At 38.5% G+C, this 22,241-nt stretch overlaps 2 protein-coding genes across 8 annotated transcripts in view; one reads left to right on the top strand and one right to left on the bottom strand.

Moving 5' to 3' along the window:
- LOC109946471 lies at window positions 2,635-6,566 on the top strand. Of its 7 annotated transcripts, XM_020554399.1 has the most exons (5): window positions 2,635-2,747; window positions 2,878-2,996; window positions 3,114-3,486; window positions 4,135-4,269; window positions 5,606-6,566. In XM_020554399.1, the coding sequence occupies exon 5, from the start codon at window positions 5,618-5,620 to the stop codon at window positions 6,446-6,448; it is 831 nt and encodes a 276-aa protein (XP_020409988.1). In that variant the 5' UTR covers window positions 2,635-2,747; window positions 2,878-2,996; window positions 3,114-3,486; window positions 4,135-4,269; window positions 5,606-5,617; the 3' UTR covers window positions 6,449-6,566. The 7 variants fall into 7 exon arrangements, with proteins under 7 accessions (XP_020409988.1, XP_020409989.1, XP_020409990.1 ...); XM_020554400.1 differs by lacking the exon at window positions 2,635-2,747 and having other exon boundaries at window positions 2,837-2,996; window positions 3,114-3,467; XM_020554401.1 differs by lacking the exons at window positions 2,635-2,747; window positions 3,114-3,486 and having other exon boundaries at window positions 2,837-2,996.
- LOC109946529 overlaps window positions 19,640-22,241 on the bottom strand; it is a 2,982-nt gene continuing 380 nt past the window's right edge. The window contains exons 2-4 of the mRNA XM_020554691.1: window positions 20,723-22,237; window positions 20,217-20,587; window positions 19,640-20,105 (exon numbers count right to left, since the gene is read on the bottom strand). Of these exons, the coding sequence (XP_020410280.1) occupies window positions 19,640-20,105; window positions 20,217-20,587; window positions 20,723-22,237 (2,352 nt within the window). The remainder of the gene's footprint in view (window positions 20,106-20,216; window positions 20,588-20,722; window positions 22,238-22,241) is intronic.

The following is a 22,241-nucleotide window of genomic DNA, read 5'->3' as shown; positions in this document are numbered from 1 at the left end:
AAAAAAAAAAAAAAAAAAAAGAAGATTAAGAAATGTTTAAAGTCTTGAACCACATCATTAATTCGTGTAAGACAATTAATAACGTAATTATAGGTAGAAGCTACGTGTTCAAGCCATGTTTTCAAGACAAATGACCTTTTCTAATTCTGATCATGAACTTTACTAATGGTGTGTTTATTAATCAGGAATTGGAATTCTCATCAGGAATTAAGTTACACCTATAGAGAATTCTTGCGTTTACTTCACATCAAGGAATTGAAAAGTAAGTGGGACCCACAAAAAAATTAGGAATTGAATTCCTAATTTTGGAGGAATTCAATTTTTTGGTAGGAGGCGATATTCTAATTCTTGGAGAATTACTCCATTAGGAATTCATCTTTTTTACCATTATATCCACACACAATTTTCAAAATTCCAAATATGTCATCTACTTTAATCCAACAATGAAGACATTTTAGTAATTAGAACCACTCATACCCCAATTCCATATGACCCATCTTGTAGAGAGGTAAGGATAAAAAAGGAAATAATAATAAATAATAAGGTTCATCTGGGCATCACAATCGCTGAAGGATTAAATTCCTCAAATTGTAGAATTTGTATATTTTAAAAACATAAATTAATCACCAACTCTCTCATCTTCGTACCACCTTCCTCACCATCTCATATTTTACTAGTCGACCGACCTCACCCACTCTTATCTTCTTGTAGCACACCACCTCCCCCATCATGTAGCCAAACAATAGTTTAATAATGAATTTTTTATGTTAATATATATAGAGAATATTTTTATAGAATATTTCCACATGAAGAGTTGTAATAATTTCATGTTGAATTCCAACTGAAATAAACTATACTTTGCTTAAGGGCAATTCAGTAATTAAATATTTTTTAATTCAACGACATATAAATTATATCATATAATAGTTGTTTGAGCTTTTTCATGTAATTTTTCAATTTTGAGCCAACTTCAACCGTTCAAGTTGTTAGACATATTTAAAACTTCCAATGATTTTCTGAAAGAAGTTTGAAATTTCGAATTTGAATGGATGTTGAAATTCAGAAATTTTTGGAACATAATTGGAAAAGAATTTTCATTTTGAATTTTTTTACAATGGGATTGGAATCCTCTTATTCCGATTTGATCCGTCCGAAAATCAACCCTAGAGAAACATATCTTTTCACTCTCCCTTCCTCCCTTGAAGAGAAGGGGAGGAGAGGTTTAGGGTATATAAATCTCAATTACAATAGGACTAAATAAATTGGTAAGTAACCAAAATCCTAACAAAGTAAGGAACCAAAGTCCTAACTAAGCCTCCATCCTACCATAGTGAGAGTCGATGTCGGCGGTACCGGCAATGTGGACATGTAACTTTTTAATCTTTACTGTGATTGAATGAAGATTATGCTTATAATTCTCCTTCAACTATATAAGCCTTCATAAACAGTTTGTTTTTAAGATTCAAATGGAGTTATGCCAAAATAAAAAGGGACACGTACGTAATGCCAAGACACAGCAATGTCACAGTTCAAACGATAGAGACCACTCGCTGGTTCAAGGGCATGTTTTCAAACCCTACCATATAGGTATTTGAATACGTGAAGTGTGAACAAAACTCTTGTTCAAACTTTTGTTTTTGGTCTGAATCTTGTTCAAACTTGAATTCATGGTGAAATGATCGCAATTTGAAAAGCAAGAGCAGTATATGCACATGGTAGGACCACCACTAACCTAACTCAAGGGCTCGATATATATAGTTAAACAACCTCAGTTGGAAGCAAAAACTTCACCAAGATCCTTTGGCCCTCTATCAATGTCAATACGCTTTCTTACAGTCGTAAGTTCCACAAATCTTGATATCACCTCAAAATAGTGTCAAAACCCTAACCTCAATGCTGCCCATCTCAATTTGATACCTAAATTCTCCCCAAGATCGTTAAGCCCTGAGTGCAAAGGTTAACTCTAAGCTTTTCTTCGAATTGAGAGTTAAGCCCTAATTTCCTTAATGACATGAGGCACGTTTACAACATAACAAAAAATTTGACACTGTAGCTAGATTTTGAACAATCATTAACCATTGTCACAACTTTGCTATAATTAATGACATATATAGGGACAAAAAAGTAATGCAGAAGCTAATAAGTAATTCCTTGCAACGTTAGTTAACGAAAGAAAATGTCTTTAGATATTTACAAAGGGTGTGAAAAGTTTGAAAATCGATTATGTATGATGTGAAGATGACTAATGGTGGCAAGCAATTAAAGGTAAGAGCAACATCTAAACTTTTGTGTTGGATTCTTCATCCTCTCAATCTTTCTTGTGTAAGAAAGAGAAAAGGCAAACAGTTAAAAAATTCTAACCCAATACAGTGAAAAGTATATTTGAAATGAATGATTAGAATGAATAACCATGACGACTTTAAAATTTCACCCACCCCAATTAGCTGACAAGGGACAAGAGGGGGTCCTTTGAAGTATATTTCTACTCTCCACCGAAAGCTGAATGAACGCAATGTATCAAAGAAAAATGATCTAATTTTTCAGTGACATGACGTCTGTAGTTATTATTGTTAGGATAAAGTGCCGATTAGCATGATACTTCAGGATAAAACGACTGAAAATCCTTATTGTGATTTTGCTTTCTTGATATGACCTCTCACTCCAGTCTTGATAATTTCTGCTAGGGTAATTAGGTGGGGGTGGTAATTGCTTTGCAAACTATTTTACCCTTGATTTCTTCTCACCTGGTACGCCCGGTGTATTTATTATGTTTTGTGTGATTAGGTTATATTGATTTGATTTGCCTAATCTTTATTTTGCTTAATTTTGGATTGTTAATTTGCAATTCTTTTATTTTATTTTTAATAAATACACTAGCACCATCGAGGTTTGGCAAAGTCTATATATTTCAAGAAGAAAAGGAAAATCCCTATTGCTGGTTGAACATAAGAACTCTACAGAGAGAAGACTTACTTTTGAGCTTTCATCAATGGCAGGTATGTATAGGTAATATTATGCATGATTAATATTTTTAATTGATTCAAGATATTTTCCTTGATGTGATTCTATGTGTGTATGCCTATAAGGAATTTATGTAATTAGTTTGCATATAGAGAAGATAGGTCTCAAATTGAAGCTGAACAACTGAACAAGAGCCCACAGGAGAGAGTAAGAAACAGCTTTTCTAGTCGCCCTAGGACACTTTCTGAATAAGAGCGCCAAGGAGATAGAAATGAATAAGACAGAAAATACTGATGAAAGCAACGAGACCTTCAACATTCTTGAGAATGAAATCATCGCAAATGAAAGCACAGATGTTGTATTCGCAACACTTACAATGAATATCATGAAGGTGGAGGTGTTGGTGATGTTCATCAAGCAAGGAGGGGTCGAAACCACAACAATGGTGGCAATAGCATTTATTCAAACAAAAGCAAGCGTGCAGGGATTAGCAAAGTTGGCAACAAGTACTACAAGAAATCGAGCGTACCATTTCTTCTTAGTCTTCTTGTTCTTCTTGTTCTAGCTTTTATTTTTTTCTTTTATATATTAATGGTGAGTTAGCTAAATAAAAAATGAAGCAAGCGGCTTGAGTAAAAAAGAAGACACGACCAAGAAGAAAAAAAATAAATAGTTGGCAAAAAAATAAATAAATAAATAAATAAATAAACAAATAAACAAGTGGGTCCTAAAGAATTTTTTGTTATTCTTATGCAAGCGGCTTGTATGTGTTTGACTAGTCATCTTTTGTGCATCATGAGATCTGCCAGCTTATTTGCATTTCCAGTTGGGTCTTAAAGAATTTTGTCTTATTCTCTTTTATTCTTTGGCTGCCAAGTGCCCTTTCCTGACCTAGGAATTTTGGGTTAAATAGCCCTACAGTGTTTTGACAACCGTCACTTACAAAGAGAGGCTTTTGAGAGGTTTCTATTTTCCTTTGCATTTTTCCTCTGTTAGTGAGCTTTGCATCTATCAAAAATGGGTTTTTCAAATCGATTCTGAAGCTGCTTTAAAGATTAAAATCTATATCTAGAATAGTTAAACACATACTCATCTAGATCTAGGTTAGATTCTTTGATCGGTTTCTTCAAGAATGGTTTGCTGAAGAAATCGATTCTTTCTTTGAATCTCCAGTTTCTTTCATTTGTCCTTCTAGAGCTGAGCCGCTGGTGCCATGGAGTGATGGAGCTGAATAAGGAAGTTGCCACTACCATGAAAGACTAAGTTGCTAGTTCTTGCTGAGCTTGGAGAAGTTGGTTGCACAAAGAGGTATAGCTTTTCCTAAATTGATACAGGAGTCTTGAGCTTGTGGTTGTAATCTTTGTAAGAACCTTCTTTGCTTAGTAGATTGCCTGGTCAGATGATGACCTCCAGTTTTTCCTAATGGTGGGTTTATAGGTAAACAATTTTCTGGGTTTTATGTTCTTAATTTTTTTGGTTTGATGTTCTTTATTGTTGACTAGTCATAATCTACTGAGTATTTCTATTTTGATACAATGGATGTTCACGCACTCTACACTTTAGTTGTTGCTAGCATAGGGGATGCCTAGATTGATGGGTCTTTATGAGTGTCTAGATAGTCACTAGAACTCTTCTAGGTTTGCAGGTGTTGATTGTTGATCTGGGTTCATTATGTGCCTTGTCTTCTTGTTGATAGATTTATGACTAGTTATTGACTAGCCATTTTGTTTCCAAAATTGTTTGGTTATTGTTGTGGTAAATTGTCTAGCTATGTTTTAAATTTACCCCTTCCACCTAATTATCAATTTCACAACCCAAAAACCCCTCAACTCATTTTCGATCACATAGCAGCACTTTTCATATATGATTTTGAGGTTCTATTATCTTTAGTGCAACCGGACCAAAAATTTCATTAACTAATAAAGAGAAGAAGAAATATAAGTGGGAGGAAGGAAGGAAGGACTATATTTCATTGCGTCATAGGCTCTCATTCACAGTCATCTGTGCCCAAACGCCCCACCTCAGTCATCATCTTCTCTCTCAGTCCAAACTCCATCCACACCTCACAGTCATTTTCTGCTTTGTTGGTCGAATCGAAACTAAAAACCCAGAACACACAGTTGGTATGCCTTTCCAATTATGTCGATTTTTCTTTCTTTTTTTTATAAAAAAATTCTGCTTTATTGTGGCTTCCACTTTATCAAATTAGGGCTTTGGTGTACGAAGAAAAAATTTAGGGCTTGGGTCTTCATTGAATAAATTTAGTGTTTGGGTATTTAGAAACAGATTTGGTTTTGCTTGAAGATGTCAATTTCGTTCTTGTTAATTAATTAAATTGTAAGTAAAATTTCGTCTCGGTTTGATAATTCTTCAAATTTTCAAATTTTTGCAATTGTTTTTTCATTTGGAAGATATTCCGCTCAGTTACTCATGGTTTTCATTTTATTGTTTTGAATGATTGGTTTGTCCATGAATTTGTTAGTCCAAGTAAAGAGAAGAAGATATAAGACTTCTGTTAGTCCTTGTTGAATCTGATTCCTGCTTTGTAGGATTTTTGTTATCCGAATATCGTTTCTGATCTTTTAAAATTTAAATAGAATTATGATTAAAATTTATCTTGTTTGTGTACCTGTTGCCTATTAAGCTCCAGCCAGTAATGGAAGAAGACGACGGCAGCAACAGATATGGTGCCACAAATGAAATTATAGACCTCGATGGCGCAGCTGATGTTGGTATTTTTGAGCCCCCCAACTCAGATGTCAACTGGAGCAACGCCGTCCAAGGCCAAGGTGGCGGAAGAGGAGAGTCAGATGTTGGGATTTCAAGCTGTAACAACTTAGTTGTCGACTGCAGCAATGGCGGCCAATCCAATATTTATAAAAATAAAATTACCGCAAAAAAAGGAGAGTCAGATGTTGGGATTTCAAGCTTTAACAACTTAGTTGTCGACTGCAGCAATGGCGGCCATGGGCAAGGTAGCCGTGAATTCGAAGGTATCTGTCACAACATTGATTGTAATGAAATTACTGCAGATAGATCCAAAAACGTTGGGTGTGAAAACTTTGGCAACGTCAACTACAACTGCAAGACTACTAGTACTAAAGATCACGGCAAAGCAGCAGGTGGCTCAAGTTCCGCCCAAGGCCAAGGTGGCGGTGGAGGAAAGAAACCCGAGCGTGACGGTCTCAACATTCATCGCAATAACATTGCAGGAGATAGAGTTCCGAAAGCGTACCACAACTTCAGCAACTTCGAATGCAACTTGAAGACAACTAATACTGAAGATGACGGCAACACCAACGAATCCAATATTTCTAAAAATAAAATTACAGCACGCTATGGGTCCTCATATGTCGGGATGTTCAACTTTCACAACGTCTACGTCAATGCCGGCCAAGGTCAAGGTGGCTGTGAAGGAAACGAGAGCTTCTTCAAACACAAAGGTATAGGGTTGATGTTGCCATTGGACTCCTCCGCATTTGTATAAACTCTTTGTAGTTATTGTAAAACCTATTAGACGGCCTACATGAGTAAAACTTTCTTTTCTCCACCACAGGTCTCATTGGGTATTCTGTTTTGTTTGCTGCATGTATGTGTTTTTGACATGATGCGGATGTGATTTTGTCTGGCAGTTTTAATTACTTTGTTTGTAAATTTGTATACAAGGAATATTAGGGATCAGTCACCAAAGAATAATCGGAATATTAGGGATTCTTCCAACCCCTGATGATTCTGAAAAACACAATGGACTTTCATGTTTTAATTAGGATATAAAATAAAATTTCATTAAAAGCATTGAAAATATAATTATAAATTCATGTTAGTAACAGGTGCCATAAGACGATCAAGTGGAGGTTTTTATTCCACTACTAGATTTGAAGTCATGCAAAGTGGGCTTTTCCAGCCCGGGATCATTTTTTGTGAGTGTTTTGCGGTAAATTGCAACAACATTACCAAAAGTCAATCACGCAGACCCGTAGGCAGGGATGGAGCCACACTGGGAACAATGTGGTCTCGGGTCCCCACTCAAGTTTTTTTTTATATTTTAAAAGTAATATATTGTTATGTATTTTTATGTATATATTATTTCAAATACTTTACGTTTTGATATGTACCTACATGTGTTGTGGTGGACCTATTAAGACACAAGGAGGTACTTCAAATTGCCCATTGCTCAGCTGGTGGCTGTGCATTCTAGGTGTACAGATTACCTTATTTCCACTCTCAACATTTAAGTAACTAAGCCTCCATCCTACCATAGTGAGAGTCAATGTCGGTGGGACTGGCAATGTGGACATGTAACTTTTTAATCTTCACTGTGATTGAATGAAGATTATGCTTATAACTCTCCTTCAACTATGTAAGTTTTCATAAACTGTTTGTTTTTAAGATTCAAAAAGAGTTATGCCAAAATAAAAAGGGACACGTACGTAATGCCAAGACACATCAATGTCACAGTTCAAACGATAGAGACCACTCGCTGGTTCAAGGGCATGTTTTCAAACCCTACCATATAGGTATTTGAATGCGTGAAGTGTGAACAAATCTCTTGTTCAAACTTTTGTTTTTGGTCTGAATCTTGTTCAAACTTGAATTCATGGTGAAATGATCACAATTTGAAAAGGTGAGCAGTATATGCACATGGTAGGATCACCACTAACCTAACGTAAACCCGAACACACACAAGGATGCCTGCACAATATTAAGTACCACTAAGATTCCCTAACCCACTAGTAAAGAATAATGTTCACTATTACTACAGCAAAAGTTGCAGTTCGCAATAGCCGTACATCTAAAGAAGCCAGCGGTAAGGTTTAACTCTAATCTTTCACCTCAAAATAGTGTGAAAACCCTAACCTCACTGCTTCCCATCTCAATTTGATACCTAATTTTTCCCCAAGATCGTTAAGCCCCGAGCGGTAAGGTTTAACTCTAATCTTTTCTTCGAATTGAGAGTTAAGTCCTAATTTCTTTAATGGCACGAGACAAGTTTATAACTTAACGAAAAATTTGACACTATAGCTAGATTTTGAACAATCATTAACCATTGTCACGACTTTGCTATAATTAATGACATATATCGGGACGAAAAAGTAATGCAGAAACTAATAAGTAATTCCTTGCGACTTTAGTTAACGGAAGAATATATTTTTAGATATTGAAAAAGCGTGTGAAAAGTAAGAGTTTGAGCTCATGAGCGTGTATGGGCAAACGGTTTGAAAATCATAATTGAAATAAAAAATTAAGGACCATGGTCATGATTCAAATCAACTTTATAACATCTCAAGACAAAATTATTTAACAACAAATCGATTATGTATGATGTGAAGATGACTAATGGTGGCAAGCAATTAAAGGTAAGAGCAACATCTAAACTTTTGTATTGGATTCTTCATCCTCTCAATCTTTCTTGTGTAAGAAAGAGAAAAGGCAAACAGTTAAAAAATTCTAACCCAATACAGTGAAAAGTATATTTGAAATGAATGATTAGAATGAATAACCATGACGACTTTAAAATTTCACCCACCCCAATTAGCTGACAGGGGACAAGAGGGGGTCTTTTGAAGTATATTCCTACTCTCCACCGAAAGCTGAATGAAAGCAATGTATCAAAGAAAACTGATCTAATTTTTCAGTGACATGACCTCTGTAGTTATTATTGTTAGGATAAAGTGCCGATTAGCATGATACTTCAGGATAAAACGACTGAAAATCCTTATTGTTATTTTGCATTATTGATATGACCTCTCACTCCAGTCTTGATAATTTCTGCTAGGGTAATTAGGTGGGGTGGTAATTGCTTTGTAAACTATTTTACCCTTGATTTCTTCTCACCTGGTAGGACCGGTGTATTTATTATTTTTTGTGTGATTAGGTTATATTGATTTGGTTAATCTTTATTTTGCTTAATTTTGGATTGTTAATTTGCAATTCTTTTATTTTATTTTAATAAATGCACTAGCACTGTCGAGGTTTGGGAGAAAAAAAAAAATAATAAAAGGAAAATCTCTAACCTTCTCCACACACGTACTTTTTGGCAAAGTCTATATATTTCAAGTTGATCATTCCAGATATAATAAAGAGCAATAAATAAATCCACATATATAATAGTGTGTCCCAATTGCTAGTTGAACATAAGAACTCTACAGAGAGGAGAAGACTTTCTTTTGAGCTTTCATCAATGGCAGGTATGTATGTACTACTATGCATGATTAATATTTTTATTTGATTCAAGATATTTTCCTGGATGTGATTCTATGTGTGTATGCCTATAAGGAATTTATGTAATTAGTTTGCATATATAGAAGATAGGTCTCGAACGGAAGCAAGTGGCTTGAGTGAAAAAGAAGACACGACCAAGAAGAAAAAAAATTCAATATTTGGCAAAAAATAAATAAGTGAGCAAGAAACGTAAGGCTTGGAGTTTTCCGTGCGATTACGCAGCGGAAGTGTTTGGAGATGTATGTGTAAGTTCTGAAAGATATAACATGTTTAACACTAACCTGAGTCTGACATGGTGCTGGACAGATTGGTTGTGCAAAGGTACTAAAAACTCTTCTCCTAGAAACCAATCCTTATAGCTATAACTCTGATGGGTGAATTTCTGATTAGCTTAGATGTGTTTTTGGATCTAGGAGGGAGCCTTCTATATATATGCATCTCTCTAAGTGTCCTGCCCATCAGGAAACACTTAGAGATATATTTCATGCGATAGAACTAATCTATTCCAATCCTTGTAGAACTAGGAACCTTTAAACCTTCATTATCCTTATTAAACACTGTTTTAAAGGCTACCTAATCGAGATAGGTTTGAGTTCCTGATAAACAATAAGTCTTTGCAATCCTTTATTGATTAGAAGATCACTTCAGCAGGTTTAAGGCAATAAACCTTCTTACATTCTCCCACTTGATCTAATAATCAATTCAGACTTATTGCTCATCACTTAATGGCCATGTGGAACTCAAAATTCTCTTGTTCCTTTATCAAGCCACTGTCATTTTGAAAATTCATAGAGGACTATCGAAGTACACTGGATATATAACATCCAAGACTTTTATAATCACATACATGAATCTGCAAAACACATAAGGCATCCAACTAGATTGAAAACGAGAACCCTTTTGTTTTACTGTAAGTGTAATAAAACAAAATAGTTCTTTGCTCACCCTTTAAGACTACCAAGGTCTCCTTTAATGACTCATTCATAGATTCAAACTGCAAAACATAATGCTAGCATGATCACAGTTTGGCCTTTATTCTATTTGTCATCCAGAAGCAGTAAATGCGGAACATTATATATAAAAACAATTCAAATAAGTCTACTTAAACAGAATTTGACTAGATAGAACTAGTTAACAAAATCAAAACTAAAACATAACTGCAAGAACTCTAGCTCCCACTGACTCCCACTGACTTTAGGTATCAAAACTGAATTGCAATCCCATGCTTGCCACATGTCTGTGAAAAACATGATTAGGCAGCCCTTTATTCAAGGGGTCTGCAATCATAAAATCTGTGCCAATGTGACTTAGAGCAGTCTCTCCATCTCTGATATTTTCCTTCGCAGATAAGAACTTTAAATGCAAATGCCTCATTCCACTTGATCTCTTATTTCCTTGTGCAAAATACACTGCTGCAGTATTGTCATTCCATAACTGAATCGGTCTCTGTATTGAATCCACAATTTTCAGCATGGACATGAAATTTTTAAGCCACAATGCCATTGAAGTGGCCTCATAAACTGCCAAGAACTCTGCTTGCATGGTGGAGGTTGAAACATACTGCTGTTTCATGCTCTTCCATGCCACTGCAGCACCTGCAAATAGAAAAACAACTCCTGATGTGCATTTCTTAGTATCTTGACATCCTGCAAAGTCTGTGTTGAAGAAAAATGTGATCCTCCTAATATAATTTCATCATCACTAATTAAATAACGAGATTTTATTATTTTAGGTTCGACCCATTCGAGACGTAAGTCTCTTAATTACAATCCCTTGCTTCAAGGGAACACCCTTTGATTCCATCATAAAGAAACAGAACGTGTGTGTTTGATTTTGCAACTGCTCCCAAGTCCAACCTCAGGATGCCTACGTATCCCTTGCGGGAATCAAGCCACTCGTAGTTCAAAGAATCGCAATGAATAAATGACTCATTGCGAGGGAAATTTGATTTGAATTGTATTGAGAAGTGTTTGAGTGAATTTAGCTGAATAAACCAGGGATTCGATATGGAATTGCATTTGGGATGGTTGCATCTAGATTGAATCTCTAGATTGCCTACGTACCCTTTCAAAGGGATCAAACCAACGTAGTTCGAAATTTAGAAATTAACGGGTAAGTGTGGCCCACTAATTGAGAATTTCTGTTTGAGAGACTTGGATTTAATCTCATTAGAGTTTTCATGGGTAGATGACCCATGAAAAATTGGATGGTTTTGTACCACTTTCGTTGTTGTCAATGTCCAAGAAAAATAATGAGTAATTTTAATTATCCCATTAATTTTTCCTAAACATTGACAATTGCGTTTGGGAAAGTGTTTTGGCAAAATTTGGTTAAGATAAACCAGATATTTAAATTTGATTGCGGTTGCGTCTATTGGGATGTTAGACTGCCTACGTACCCTTGACGGGATCAAACCGACGTAGTTCCAAATTTTGGAAGTTAATGGGTAACTGTGGCCCACTAATTGAGAATTTGTGTCTTTGGGACAATTTGGAGATTTTCATAGGTAGATGACCTATGGGAAAAATTGGAAATTAATGGGTAAGTGTGGCCCACTAATTAAGAATTTGTATTTGAGATATTTGAATTTAATCTCATTTGGAATTTGCATGGGTAGATGACCCATGGGGAAAATTGGATGGTTTTATACCATTTTTCTTTTTGTCAATGTCCAAGAAAAATAATGAGCAATTTTGATTGTTAATGTCCAAGAAAAATAATGAGCAATTTTGATGAACCCACTAATTCTCTACAATTGACATTTGCATTTGTATCCATGCATGATTTGGAGGATTTGAGATTAATGGGCTTTTGTGGTTGACAAGCCCGTTAATCCATATTGATGCTCCTTTGGTATCTTTTGAGTGTGAGCTGGATGCTCGTAGCACGGCCAATCATTTATCTGGAATGGAGTCATGGACACAGTATGGTTGAGTCGCTTGGCACTCCTTTTTGAATAGCTTCTTTGCCACAGTGATTGATTCCCATATTTCTTGTTGAGATTTTGTGGGCATGTTTGGTAGCCATCTTACATTTGAGAATTGAGGCAGATAGACCCGAATGACGTAAGCATTTTATTGAGCCTTCTTGACCGTCAATTGATTTAGTTCTCGTGAACCTTTGCTGACACTTTTGTGCTTTTACTTGCATAGCTTGGTACTGCAAGTAGTGAACTCACGTCTTCGTCCCTTGGAATACAAAGGAGTACAAGTGCCTGGACACTTTGTTTTCATTTGTTGCAGTCACCAAAAGTGATGTGAGGGACTTGAAAGACTTCATGAGTCTTGGTCCAAGTAGGACTTGCACAATGACAGTTGAGGATAAAACTTGGAGCAAATCATTGGTCCTTTTTAAGTGGACTTGTAAGCAAAGCGTGAGGCACTTCTGTTTTGCCTTGAGCTTTTATGCTTTCTTCGTCACTAAACTCCTTCTTGAGCATTTGGTTTGTTCTGTTTCACAAGCCCCCTTTTTTTTTCACAGCCTCACGGCTGCCTTTCCCCTTTTATTGTCCTTTCGTTGTTGTTGCTATGTATTGCTGGAGGCATCCTGGGATGGAAGAGTTCGAGCAGCCAAGCCATATGACAATCTTTCTTGCCATTTGGATGCTTGAAGGCATCGTAGAGAGACCCAGCCATCTTGAATTGGTCTTGAGAAACGTGTTGTACAGCGCCAGCCCCACAGCAACACCATTTTTTTTTATCATAAGCTTCATGCAATAGAATTTGGACTCATAATTCAAATTCCTTGTTTTGCTGCATGTAGAGTTGCAGCCCATCCCTTTTTTCATAATCTTGGATTCACTTTGGACATGCAAGACCGTGAAGTCCAAGACTTCTTTTTTCCTTACTCTGCTGCAAGTCAAAGAGGAAGAAGTCCTCTTCCTTTGTTTCTTTCCTTTTTTGGCAGACCCGAACGCACATCGCATATTTTTAGTTCTCTTGAATGCTAACAACAGCAGTTGGTATAAATTTGACCCCCTTTTATTGTTTCCCTTTTTGTTATTGCCATGTATTGCTAAAGGCATCCTGGGATGGAAGCATTCGAGCAGCCAAGCTATATGACAATCTTGCTTGCCGTTTGAGATGATGAAACCGTGAAGAAAAAGTGATTGTGGCCCTGCTTTGCTCCAGCTGGACCCCTCACGTATTGGTACCATTAACAGGTGTCTTTAAATTTGATTAAGACACCCAAAGGATAAAAAAATCCTTCTCCAAGTGAAGTATGGATTAAGCTCCTTATTGATTTGGAATCGCTGGATCATCCAGTGAAGTAAACTTCTTGTCCACATAGGATTGGGCCATATGTGTTTTCCTTATAAAAAAGAAAACATATGTGCCCTAGCAAACAGCAACAAAACGAAAGTCTTAATATTATTCTTCGTTTGCTTCTCCAGACCAGCACATAGCTTTGCTCAAGCCACCTGTTGCACCATCAAACAGAAGAGGATTTCACGTGGTAACCCACATGCCATTCCTTAGTTCTTCTCTTTTATTTTATTTATTAATTGAACTAACTAGGATTTTTTTTTCATGGACAGCAATAACAGTAGCAATAGAAGACCCTCCAATTAATTGGATGCTTCTGGGCTAAGTTGGAACCAAAAGAGACAACTTCTCTTATTGTCCTTTGTGTGCTGTAACCTTCCCAAGGTCAATAACCCAAGACAAAGGGAAAGAGAAATCATCTTGCCTTTCACGTGGTAACCCACCCCATGAACTCCTTTTTTTTTTCTTTTGATTTTTCTTTTGTTTGTTTCCATGCTTCTGACCTCTTGTCCTCTCCTTTGTATGTAGAGACTGTGCTGCCAGCTTGAAGGTTTTGGAGATTTCTCTATTTGGTGGAGGAAACCACTTGTCATTTTGCTTCAGAAACCCAAGAGAGAACTTGTGGTACCTGCCTTGCCAGCTCCTTTTTTTTTGTTTGCTGTTGCTGTACCATTGCCCATGTCCTTTTCTTTTACTCAATTCCCAGTCAGAATAAACCAAAGAAATATTCAAGAGAGGGAGGAGGGGCTGCGCGATACAGCCCCCCTTTTTTTATTTCATTACTTTTTTTATTTCCCTTGTTTTTTTCTTTTACAAACAAAACCCAACACACAGAACCACTTTTCCTTTTGCTCCATTCTTCCTCTGTTGGCTTTTTTCGTTGGCTTGCAGGCAGCTAACACTCATGAGGAGGCAATTCAATTTCCATGCGCCCCTTTTGGTTTCGGATGCTTCATACAGAGATTTTACACAGGGACTTGTAATTACAAGCTTTCGCTCTGTTGATTTTGATCCCATGGTGGGTTCATCTCTACATCCATGATTTGAGGGATTCTTTGCTCCTGGAAGAGCTTATTTGGTGGTGCATGATGGAATAGACTATGCCATAAAACATGATGATTGAAATCATCATGGAAGGCAAACTTGAAAATACTGCTGGAGTTCTTTGAGCGGAGCCAAGCCTCGGAGAGATTCTTAACCTTGGTTATGATGATTTCAATCATCATAGAAAAGAATTTCTGTGGATTGATCAAACAAACTGCTGGGTGCGGATCGTATCCTCAGAATTACTTGAGCGGAGCTGTCCCTTAGAGAGATTACTGACCCTTTTTATGATGATAGAAATCATCATGGCCAGGAACCCATGAGTTGAATGGAACCTGAAATCTTGAGCAAAAAATCAGAAAATTGTGCCATGGAACTAATCTTTTTACCTTGAAATGGCTCTTTCCTTTCTCAAGTCTGCTTGCTAATTTTTCTTCTTGCTATGACTGTTCTCCTTTCTGCTCTTTTTCTGTCCTCCTCCTGTCCTTCTCTTCTCCTCCCCTTGTGTCATGCCTCTTATAGAGGCTATCTTATGATGAGTTTGAATTCAAGCTGATGACCACTTCTCAACCGAGATACTTATCTCTTGGTATTTCAAAACCACTGAAATACATCTATTTTATTTTTATATGTTTTTCTTGATAAGATTGCAGGGACAAAACAAATTCAATTCTAACCCAAGTTAAATTCTTGGCTAATTGCTTTTGTGAAAATTTTCCGTTCAACAGATGCCTTCTCAAGCGTTGTGCATGAAATGACTTTTTATGTGCAACGATTGATAGCTTTTCCTTTGAACTGCGCCTCCCCTGACTTTTCTTGTATTAATTAATTTTTTTTTTGTTGAAAAATTCAGGAAATGGACGCGCAAGGTCGATTCGGGTTTGAGCGAGTCTTTGATTCGCATGGTAGGGAATTTGTCTCTGGCCCCCAATATGCGAGATCACTGCCTTTAAGATCTGTGCAGCTTAATGTACCCCCTGAAGGCCGTGCAACCTGGTATACCACCGCCTCCGTAAATTCGGGGTATCTTGAATTCAAACCCCACGCAGAAGATAAGGTGATTTCAGTATGCCAAACGCATCGTGTTGTGTTTACCGCACATTGTTTGGAGGATGTGAATAATGAAGTGGATGGAGACATGAAATTCCAAATCAAAGATCTTCCCACACGTGATGATTTTTACCCCGCTTTGCATAGAATGATCAAGAGTAAGTTGGAGTGGGGGCCCCAGTATCAGTTCTATGGCCGAGCCACTTTTGAAATTGGCGTTGCGGAGTGGACAAAATGCGTTATGAGTGACTTTGGAGACATATTGCATAAGGCAAAAATATATGGTGCCGTAGCAATTTCCCGATATCCTTACGAGTGTTGCCCAAATATATGGAGAGCATTTTGTGAATTATGGGGGCCCTTGTGCAACACCTTTCATCATGGCAATGGTGAGATGGGGATTTCTCTCTATGACATGAAAGTCATTTGTGGGTTGCCAATCTTGGGAGATGTCCAGTATGAGGAATTTATTCCCCAAAATAAAGACTTGCAACAAAATGGAGTATATCCTCCGACTATCACTGAACTTTTGAAGATCCACTCCCAATTATGTATTTATCATAATCAGTCTACCGTCAGCTGGGCCCAATGGATTGGGCACTTTTATCGGGCGAAGATTATTTATAAGGCATTTGGGAATGGCAAGAGGAAACCTCAAGATCAACTTTTAAGGGCTCCCGAAATCACTTTACGTATTTCAAAGGAAGGGAGGTTGGCTGCATTCTTGGCACTTTGGTTGAGTAGATTTGTGTTACCTTCCTTGGATCGCAACGTCAGACCTGAAACTTTTCATATGGCATGTTTGATGGCACAAGGGGTCAGAGTTTCACTTGCACCACCTGTTTTGGGGTATATTTACCATGGTCTTGGAGAAATTGCCACTCATCCAGAAGGTCCCAGCTCGTCAAGTGCTTCCTTCCCAATTCATTATGTTATCGGTTGGTTAGGCGAACATATTCCAGGATTGTACCTACCACAAACTGACAAGGAATTTGTCAAAGACTACCCTTTTTTGGTGAGGTACGCGGGTGTTAAGCCAAAAGGTTTTAGGCTTAATCATGCCAGAATTATATTCCGTAGCGACAAAGAATTAATCTATCGCCCAACCACATTTACTGAAGATGAAGGCCGTTCCTTTGCTGACAAGAAGGATCTATCAGACAGAAAATTTGAATTTCTAGTTTGCACACGTTATGCACTTTTGCCGGTGAGGGTGAACAACAATCTTTGGTTGGAACCATACTACCCGAATAGATTCGCGCGTCAATTTGGTTTTGACCAAGGTGTCCCTTCGAACAAGCTTTCCTTTAGCGTTCGTGACAGGTGCAAGTGTGGCATGAAGGATTTAGCCATAGCACAAATCACTTTACTTAGAAGAGATACCACAGCTGGATTTTATATCCCACGCTCTACTCGTGTTGGAGTTTGCACTTGGTGGTATTGCAAATGGTGGATGGGGTTATCAGCACCATATATGGGATTATCTGTAGCTAGAATTTTCTTGCCTTCTAGAAAACACCTCGAAAGCCACGATAATATTTTTATTGTTAGGCCGGAGAATCAAGGCCCCACAAGTTGTCCAAAAGAGGTCTCCAACAAACGTCATTCTTCGCGTAGTGACAACAACAAGAGTCTAAAACGAATTCGAAGCCAGAATCTTGACCATCCAGTTGATGAGGGAGTCAGTTCCTCCCATGCGGATGCTGCTACTCTTATCGGAGACTTGGTTTTCCCCATGAATGACGGGCCATCCGAACAAGGTAGTACCACGAACTTCCCAAGTAAAGCAGATGATGCTCAAGAAGTGAGCAATGAACCGAATGCTACAGTCGTTGCTCCTGATGTGAGTAATGATCCAAATGAGACAGATGATATTGTTGAAGATGACTGCCCCTTGCCATTGGTAGAATATTTGCCCTCCTCACCTTATGTGAAGAATTTCATTCACCGCATTCTTGGTCCAAGTGTGGCTCCACGTAGGCGAAGGTTCATTGCTGAGGAAATGCAAGACATCTTTGATAGAATTTCTTCTTCCAAATCACCTATAGACCTACTAGCTCACCGTGATCATATTTTGGGGGCACTTGGTCTCTTGCGACCTATGATTAATACCCTTGAATCAGGCCAGGATGAGTTTCAGGAATTTGAAACGACTATCCAACACATTTTCAAGTTGGCCACTTCATTTTCCAAGAACGTTGCCTTCGCGGGAGAATATGCCCATCTAGATGTTGACCGCATCAATGCTTTGATCACCCAATATGAGCAGTGCTTCGCTACCATAAAAATCATGAGCGTGCATCTAATAGAACTTAATAGTGAGCTTGCTGATGTGAATGCCACAGTGGTTGATGTTGAAAAGGCAGAGAAGGAAGCTGAAGAGGCAGCAAGATGAGCTCATGAAATGCGACAACAGTTTGAATCGAATACAAGTGCCCTTAAAGAACGTGCAAAAGATTTGCAGCAATCTTTAGACCAACAATTCGAAAAGGAAATTGGGCTTTGACAAGCTAGAATTGATGCCAATGAAGCAATGCTCCCAAAACTCATAGAGGCACGGAACTTAGGCTTCACGCAAGAGAAAGAAATTCGCCAGTTAGTTAGCTCATTGATTTCCCTTTGCAGTAGAGTGGAGTAGACTCCTTTTTCCATTTTTTTTTATTTTATTTTTTCCTTACCTCTTAGTTATTGTAAACTCATTCGTCCACCTTAACTAGTATTGAATGATGATTTTTTTTTTAAATAATTTTTTTTTTGTATACATACTCATGCTAATTTTTTTTGAGCACTTATATCATTTAGCAATTTTGCCGCATACAAACTTGACTGGATGATAGGGTTTTTTTTTTTGGTGCTTTACGACTGCACTCAGCTTTTTTTTATTTTTTTATTTAAAAAAATCTAAGTTGCCTACGTACCCTATAAAGGGATCAAGCCATACGTAGTTCACCCCTTGATTCTCAGGGGAAGAAAGGGACAAATGGATTTTGTGGCCGCATCTAGTGGCAAGACTAGACTGCCTACGTACCCCTTTTAAGGGATCAAGCCGCCGTAGTTCCTTTCCTTAGACTGCCCTCTCGGGTTTTCAGCCCACGAAGGTTTTTTTCTCACCATCAGGCATAAAACTTCTTGACGAATTTCCCATTCACATAAGGGTATACGCACTTGCCTTCGGCGTTTGACAACTCATAGGCACCCCTGGAGAAAACCTTAGTAATGACGTAGGGCCCCACCCACTTGGGTTCAAACTTACCGTGCATTTTCCTGGTAATGACAAATGGTCTTCGGACAGTTAAAACCAAATCTCTAATTGAGAAAGATCTGAACCTAACTTTTCTATTGAATGCCCCTGCAACCTGAGCTTGATATATTTCGAGCTTTTGTTAAGCTGCCAGTCTTTTCTCATCGAGGGCTTCCAGCTCTGCCAGTCTCACATTTGCGTTTTCGTCGGGGTTTGTCAGCTGTAGAGCTACCCTTAACGATGGCAATTGGACTTCTAACGGCAGAACAGCCTCGGAGCCAAACACCAAATTGTAGGGTGTACATCCTGTTGAATTGCGTATAGTCGTCCTATAAGCCCATAATGCTTCAGGGAGGCGCTCATGCCAGTCTCTTTTATTTCCTGAGACCGTCTTCTTTAGGATGTTGCACAGTACCTTATTGAAAGCTTCAGCTTGACCGTTTGACGACGGATTGTAACTCGCGGAAAACGAGTGTTGAAATCTATACTTCTCGCACAACTTGATCATGGACTTGCACTTGAAATATAATGCATTGTCGGATATTATCTTCGATGGAACCCCATAACGGTAGATGATATGATTCCTTATGAAGTTTGTAACATCGTCTGCTCGTATCTCCTTTAAAGGAATCGCTTCAGCCCATTTAGAGAAGTAATCGGTCGCGGCCAAGATGTACTGATGTTGACGTGATGACTTAGGCTTTATCATGCCAATAACATCTAATCCCCAAGCTTCAAATGGCCAAGACAAAGTAGTCGGATGTAATTGTTGGGGTGGCTGGTGAATAAAGTCTCCATGTAACTGGCAATCTTTGCATGTGGTTGCAAATTTCATTGAGTCTTGGACCATTGTTGGCTAATAATAACCCAATCTCTTCAGTTGGTTTGAGAGTTTTGGACCAGCTTGATGAGCACCGCAAGTGCCAGCATGAGTATCATGAAGGGCCTTAGTTGAGTCTTGTTTCGACAGACACCTTAACAACATACCATCAAATGATCTTTTGTACAAGGTGTCATTTAGGTACAGAAATCGAGTGGCTCTGCGTCGGACTTCAGCCTTTTTCCTTGAATCATTTGGCAACTTGGCTTGTCGGAGATACTCGATTATGGGGTGGCGCCAATCAAGATCATCTGGTTCCCCCTCACATTCGGAAGCCGTAATGACGTTTGAATCAACAACTTCTTCAATTCTCTTTATAGCTGGGAGTAGTAAGTAACGTTCCCCAACAGTGATTTGGATATCCCTTTCGTCAGGTAGTGTTAACGATGCAGCCAAATTAGCTAGTGCATCAGCTTTATCATTTTCCGACCTCGGGATGTGACTAACATGGATGTCTTGAAACTATGACATGAGATACTTTGCCCTTTCATGGTATGAGACGAGAGTAGTATTTCTGACTGCGTATTGGCCATTCAACTGTCTAACGACTAACTGTGAATCACCGTATGCTTGCAAATAATCAATATGCATCTCGAGAGCAATTTCAAGGCCAATGATGAGTGCCTCGTATTCTGCCACATTATTGGAACATAAAGCTAGTAAAGAGAATGAGTATGGGATTAAGCCCCCAGACGGCGTGATGAATACTAGTCCTGCCTCAGCTCCTTTTCCTCTTGCTGCCCCATCAAAATATAACTGACATATAAGTGCTTCTGTCGTGAATACCTCTTCGTCGGCCAAATCATTAGATAACTCCATGTTGCCGGGAGTAGGATGAGCAGCCAAGAAATCAGCAAGAGCCTGCCCTTTGATTGCCTTTTGTGGCACAAACTTTATCTCGAACTCGGAGAGAAGGAGAGACCACTTGGCTATTCACCCAGAGAGCACAGGCTTGGACATTAAATATCGGAGTGGATCTGCCTTGGAAATCAAAATGACTCTATGAGAGAGAATGTAGTGTCGTAGTTTCTGTACAGCAAACACCAAAGCGAGGCAGACCTTTTCGATCGGGGTGTAATTTTGTTCTGCCCCTACGAGAGTTCTACTCAAGTAATATAATGCATTTTCCTTTCCATCCTCGTTGTGTTGGGCGAGCAATGCACCTAACGAGCATTCTAATGCCGCAATGTATAGGATTAAAGGCTTCCCTTTGATTGGCGCCATTAGAACTGGCGGATTTAACAGGTATTGTTTAATGCTTTCCAAAGCATTTTGGCATGCTTGATCCCATATAAACGGAACATCCTTCTTCATTAGCCTTGAGAATGGTTGACACCTTCCAGAGAGATTTGAGATGAATCGTCGTATGTAAGCTAGTCTTCCTTGCAGCCCTCGCAGCTCCCTTAAATTTCGAGGGGGAGGCATTTCACAGATTGCCTTGATTTTTGAGGGATCAATTTCAATTCCACGATGTCGGACGATAAAGCCAAGGAATCTACCAGAAGTTACCCCAAATGCATATTTTAAGGGGTTCATTTTCAACTGGTGCTTTCGGAGTCTATCAAAAACTCGTTTTAAGTCCCTCAAATGATGTTCTCTTTTTTTGGTTTTGACAACCAAATCATCAACGTAGCATTCAATGGTATTGTGAAGCATGTCATTGAAAATTACCGTCATGGCTCTTTGGTAAGTCGCCCCTGCATTTTTCAACCCAAAAGGCATCACAGTGTAGCAATATATTCCTTTTGGAGTGCAGAAGGCAGTTTTCTCTTGATCCTCTAGAGCCATTTTTATTTGGTTGTAACCCGAGAATCCATCCATAAATGATAGAGCACCGAAACCGGTTGTTGCGTCTACCAATAATTCTGTAATTGGGAGTGGAAACTCATCTTTTGGGTATGCATCATTGACGTCTCTATAGTCCACACATATACGTAGTGCCCCAGTTTTTTTGAGGACTGGGACAATATTGGACAACCCGGTGGGATATTGGACCTCTCTGATAAAATCCGCGGCAATAAGCTTGTCAATCTCGATTTCTATTTGGATTGTTAGCTCTGGCCGAAAACGGCATGGCGCTTGCTTCACCCATCGAGCCTCATCAGGTATCCCAAGTTTGTGAACTGCAACGTTTGGGTCTAAACCTGGCATGTCTTGATAACCCCATGCAAATACATCTCGGTACTCTTGCAACAGTTGTGTGTATTCTTCTAACTCTTGCGGTGTTAACAAAGCACTGACAAAGATAGGCTTTGGGTTGTCAACTGTACCAAGATTAATTTCTTGCAGATCATCAATTGTGGCTTGACCTCCCTCCTCCATTTGTGATGGAGCTGGTTGGACTATGTCGATGAATTCCTTAATATCTTGAGGACTATCATCTTGGTCCACTGTTTTTTCGCAAGAGGTGCAATTGACCTGGACAAGGTCATCCTTTATTTTCACCCTTTTGATTGTTTCGATCACAGCTTTCTCTTGACTCTTAACTTTCCATTTCCTTTTATTATGGACCTTCCCTTGTTGAGAACTGGAAAGGTTCTCCAGCGTTGAAAGACTGAGATGCGGGGTGGTTGTCTGC

Source organism: Prunus persica, chromosome G1 (genome assembly GCF_000346465.2).
Source record: "Prunus persica cultivar Lovell chromosome G1, Prunus_persica_NCBIv2, whole genome shotgun sequence".
Lineage (NCBI taxonomy): Eukaryota > Viridiplantae > Streptophyta > Magnoliopsida > Rosales > Rosaceae > Prunus > Prunus persica.
This window is presented reverse-complemented; position numbering and strand designations above follow the sequence as displayed.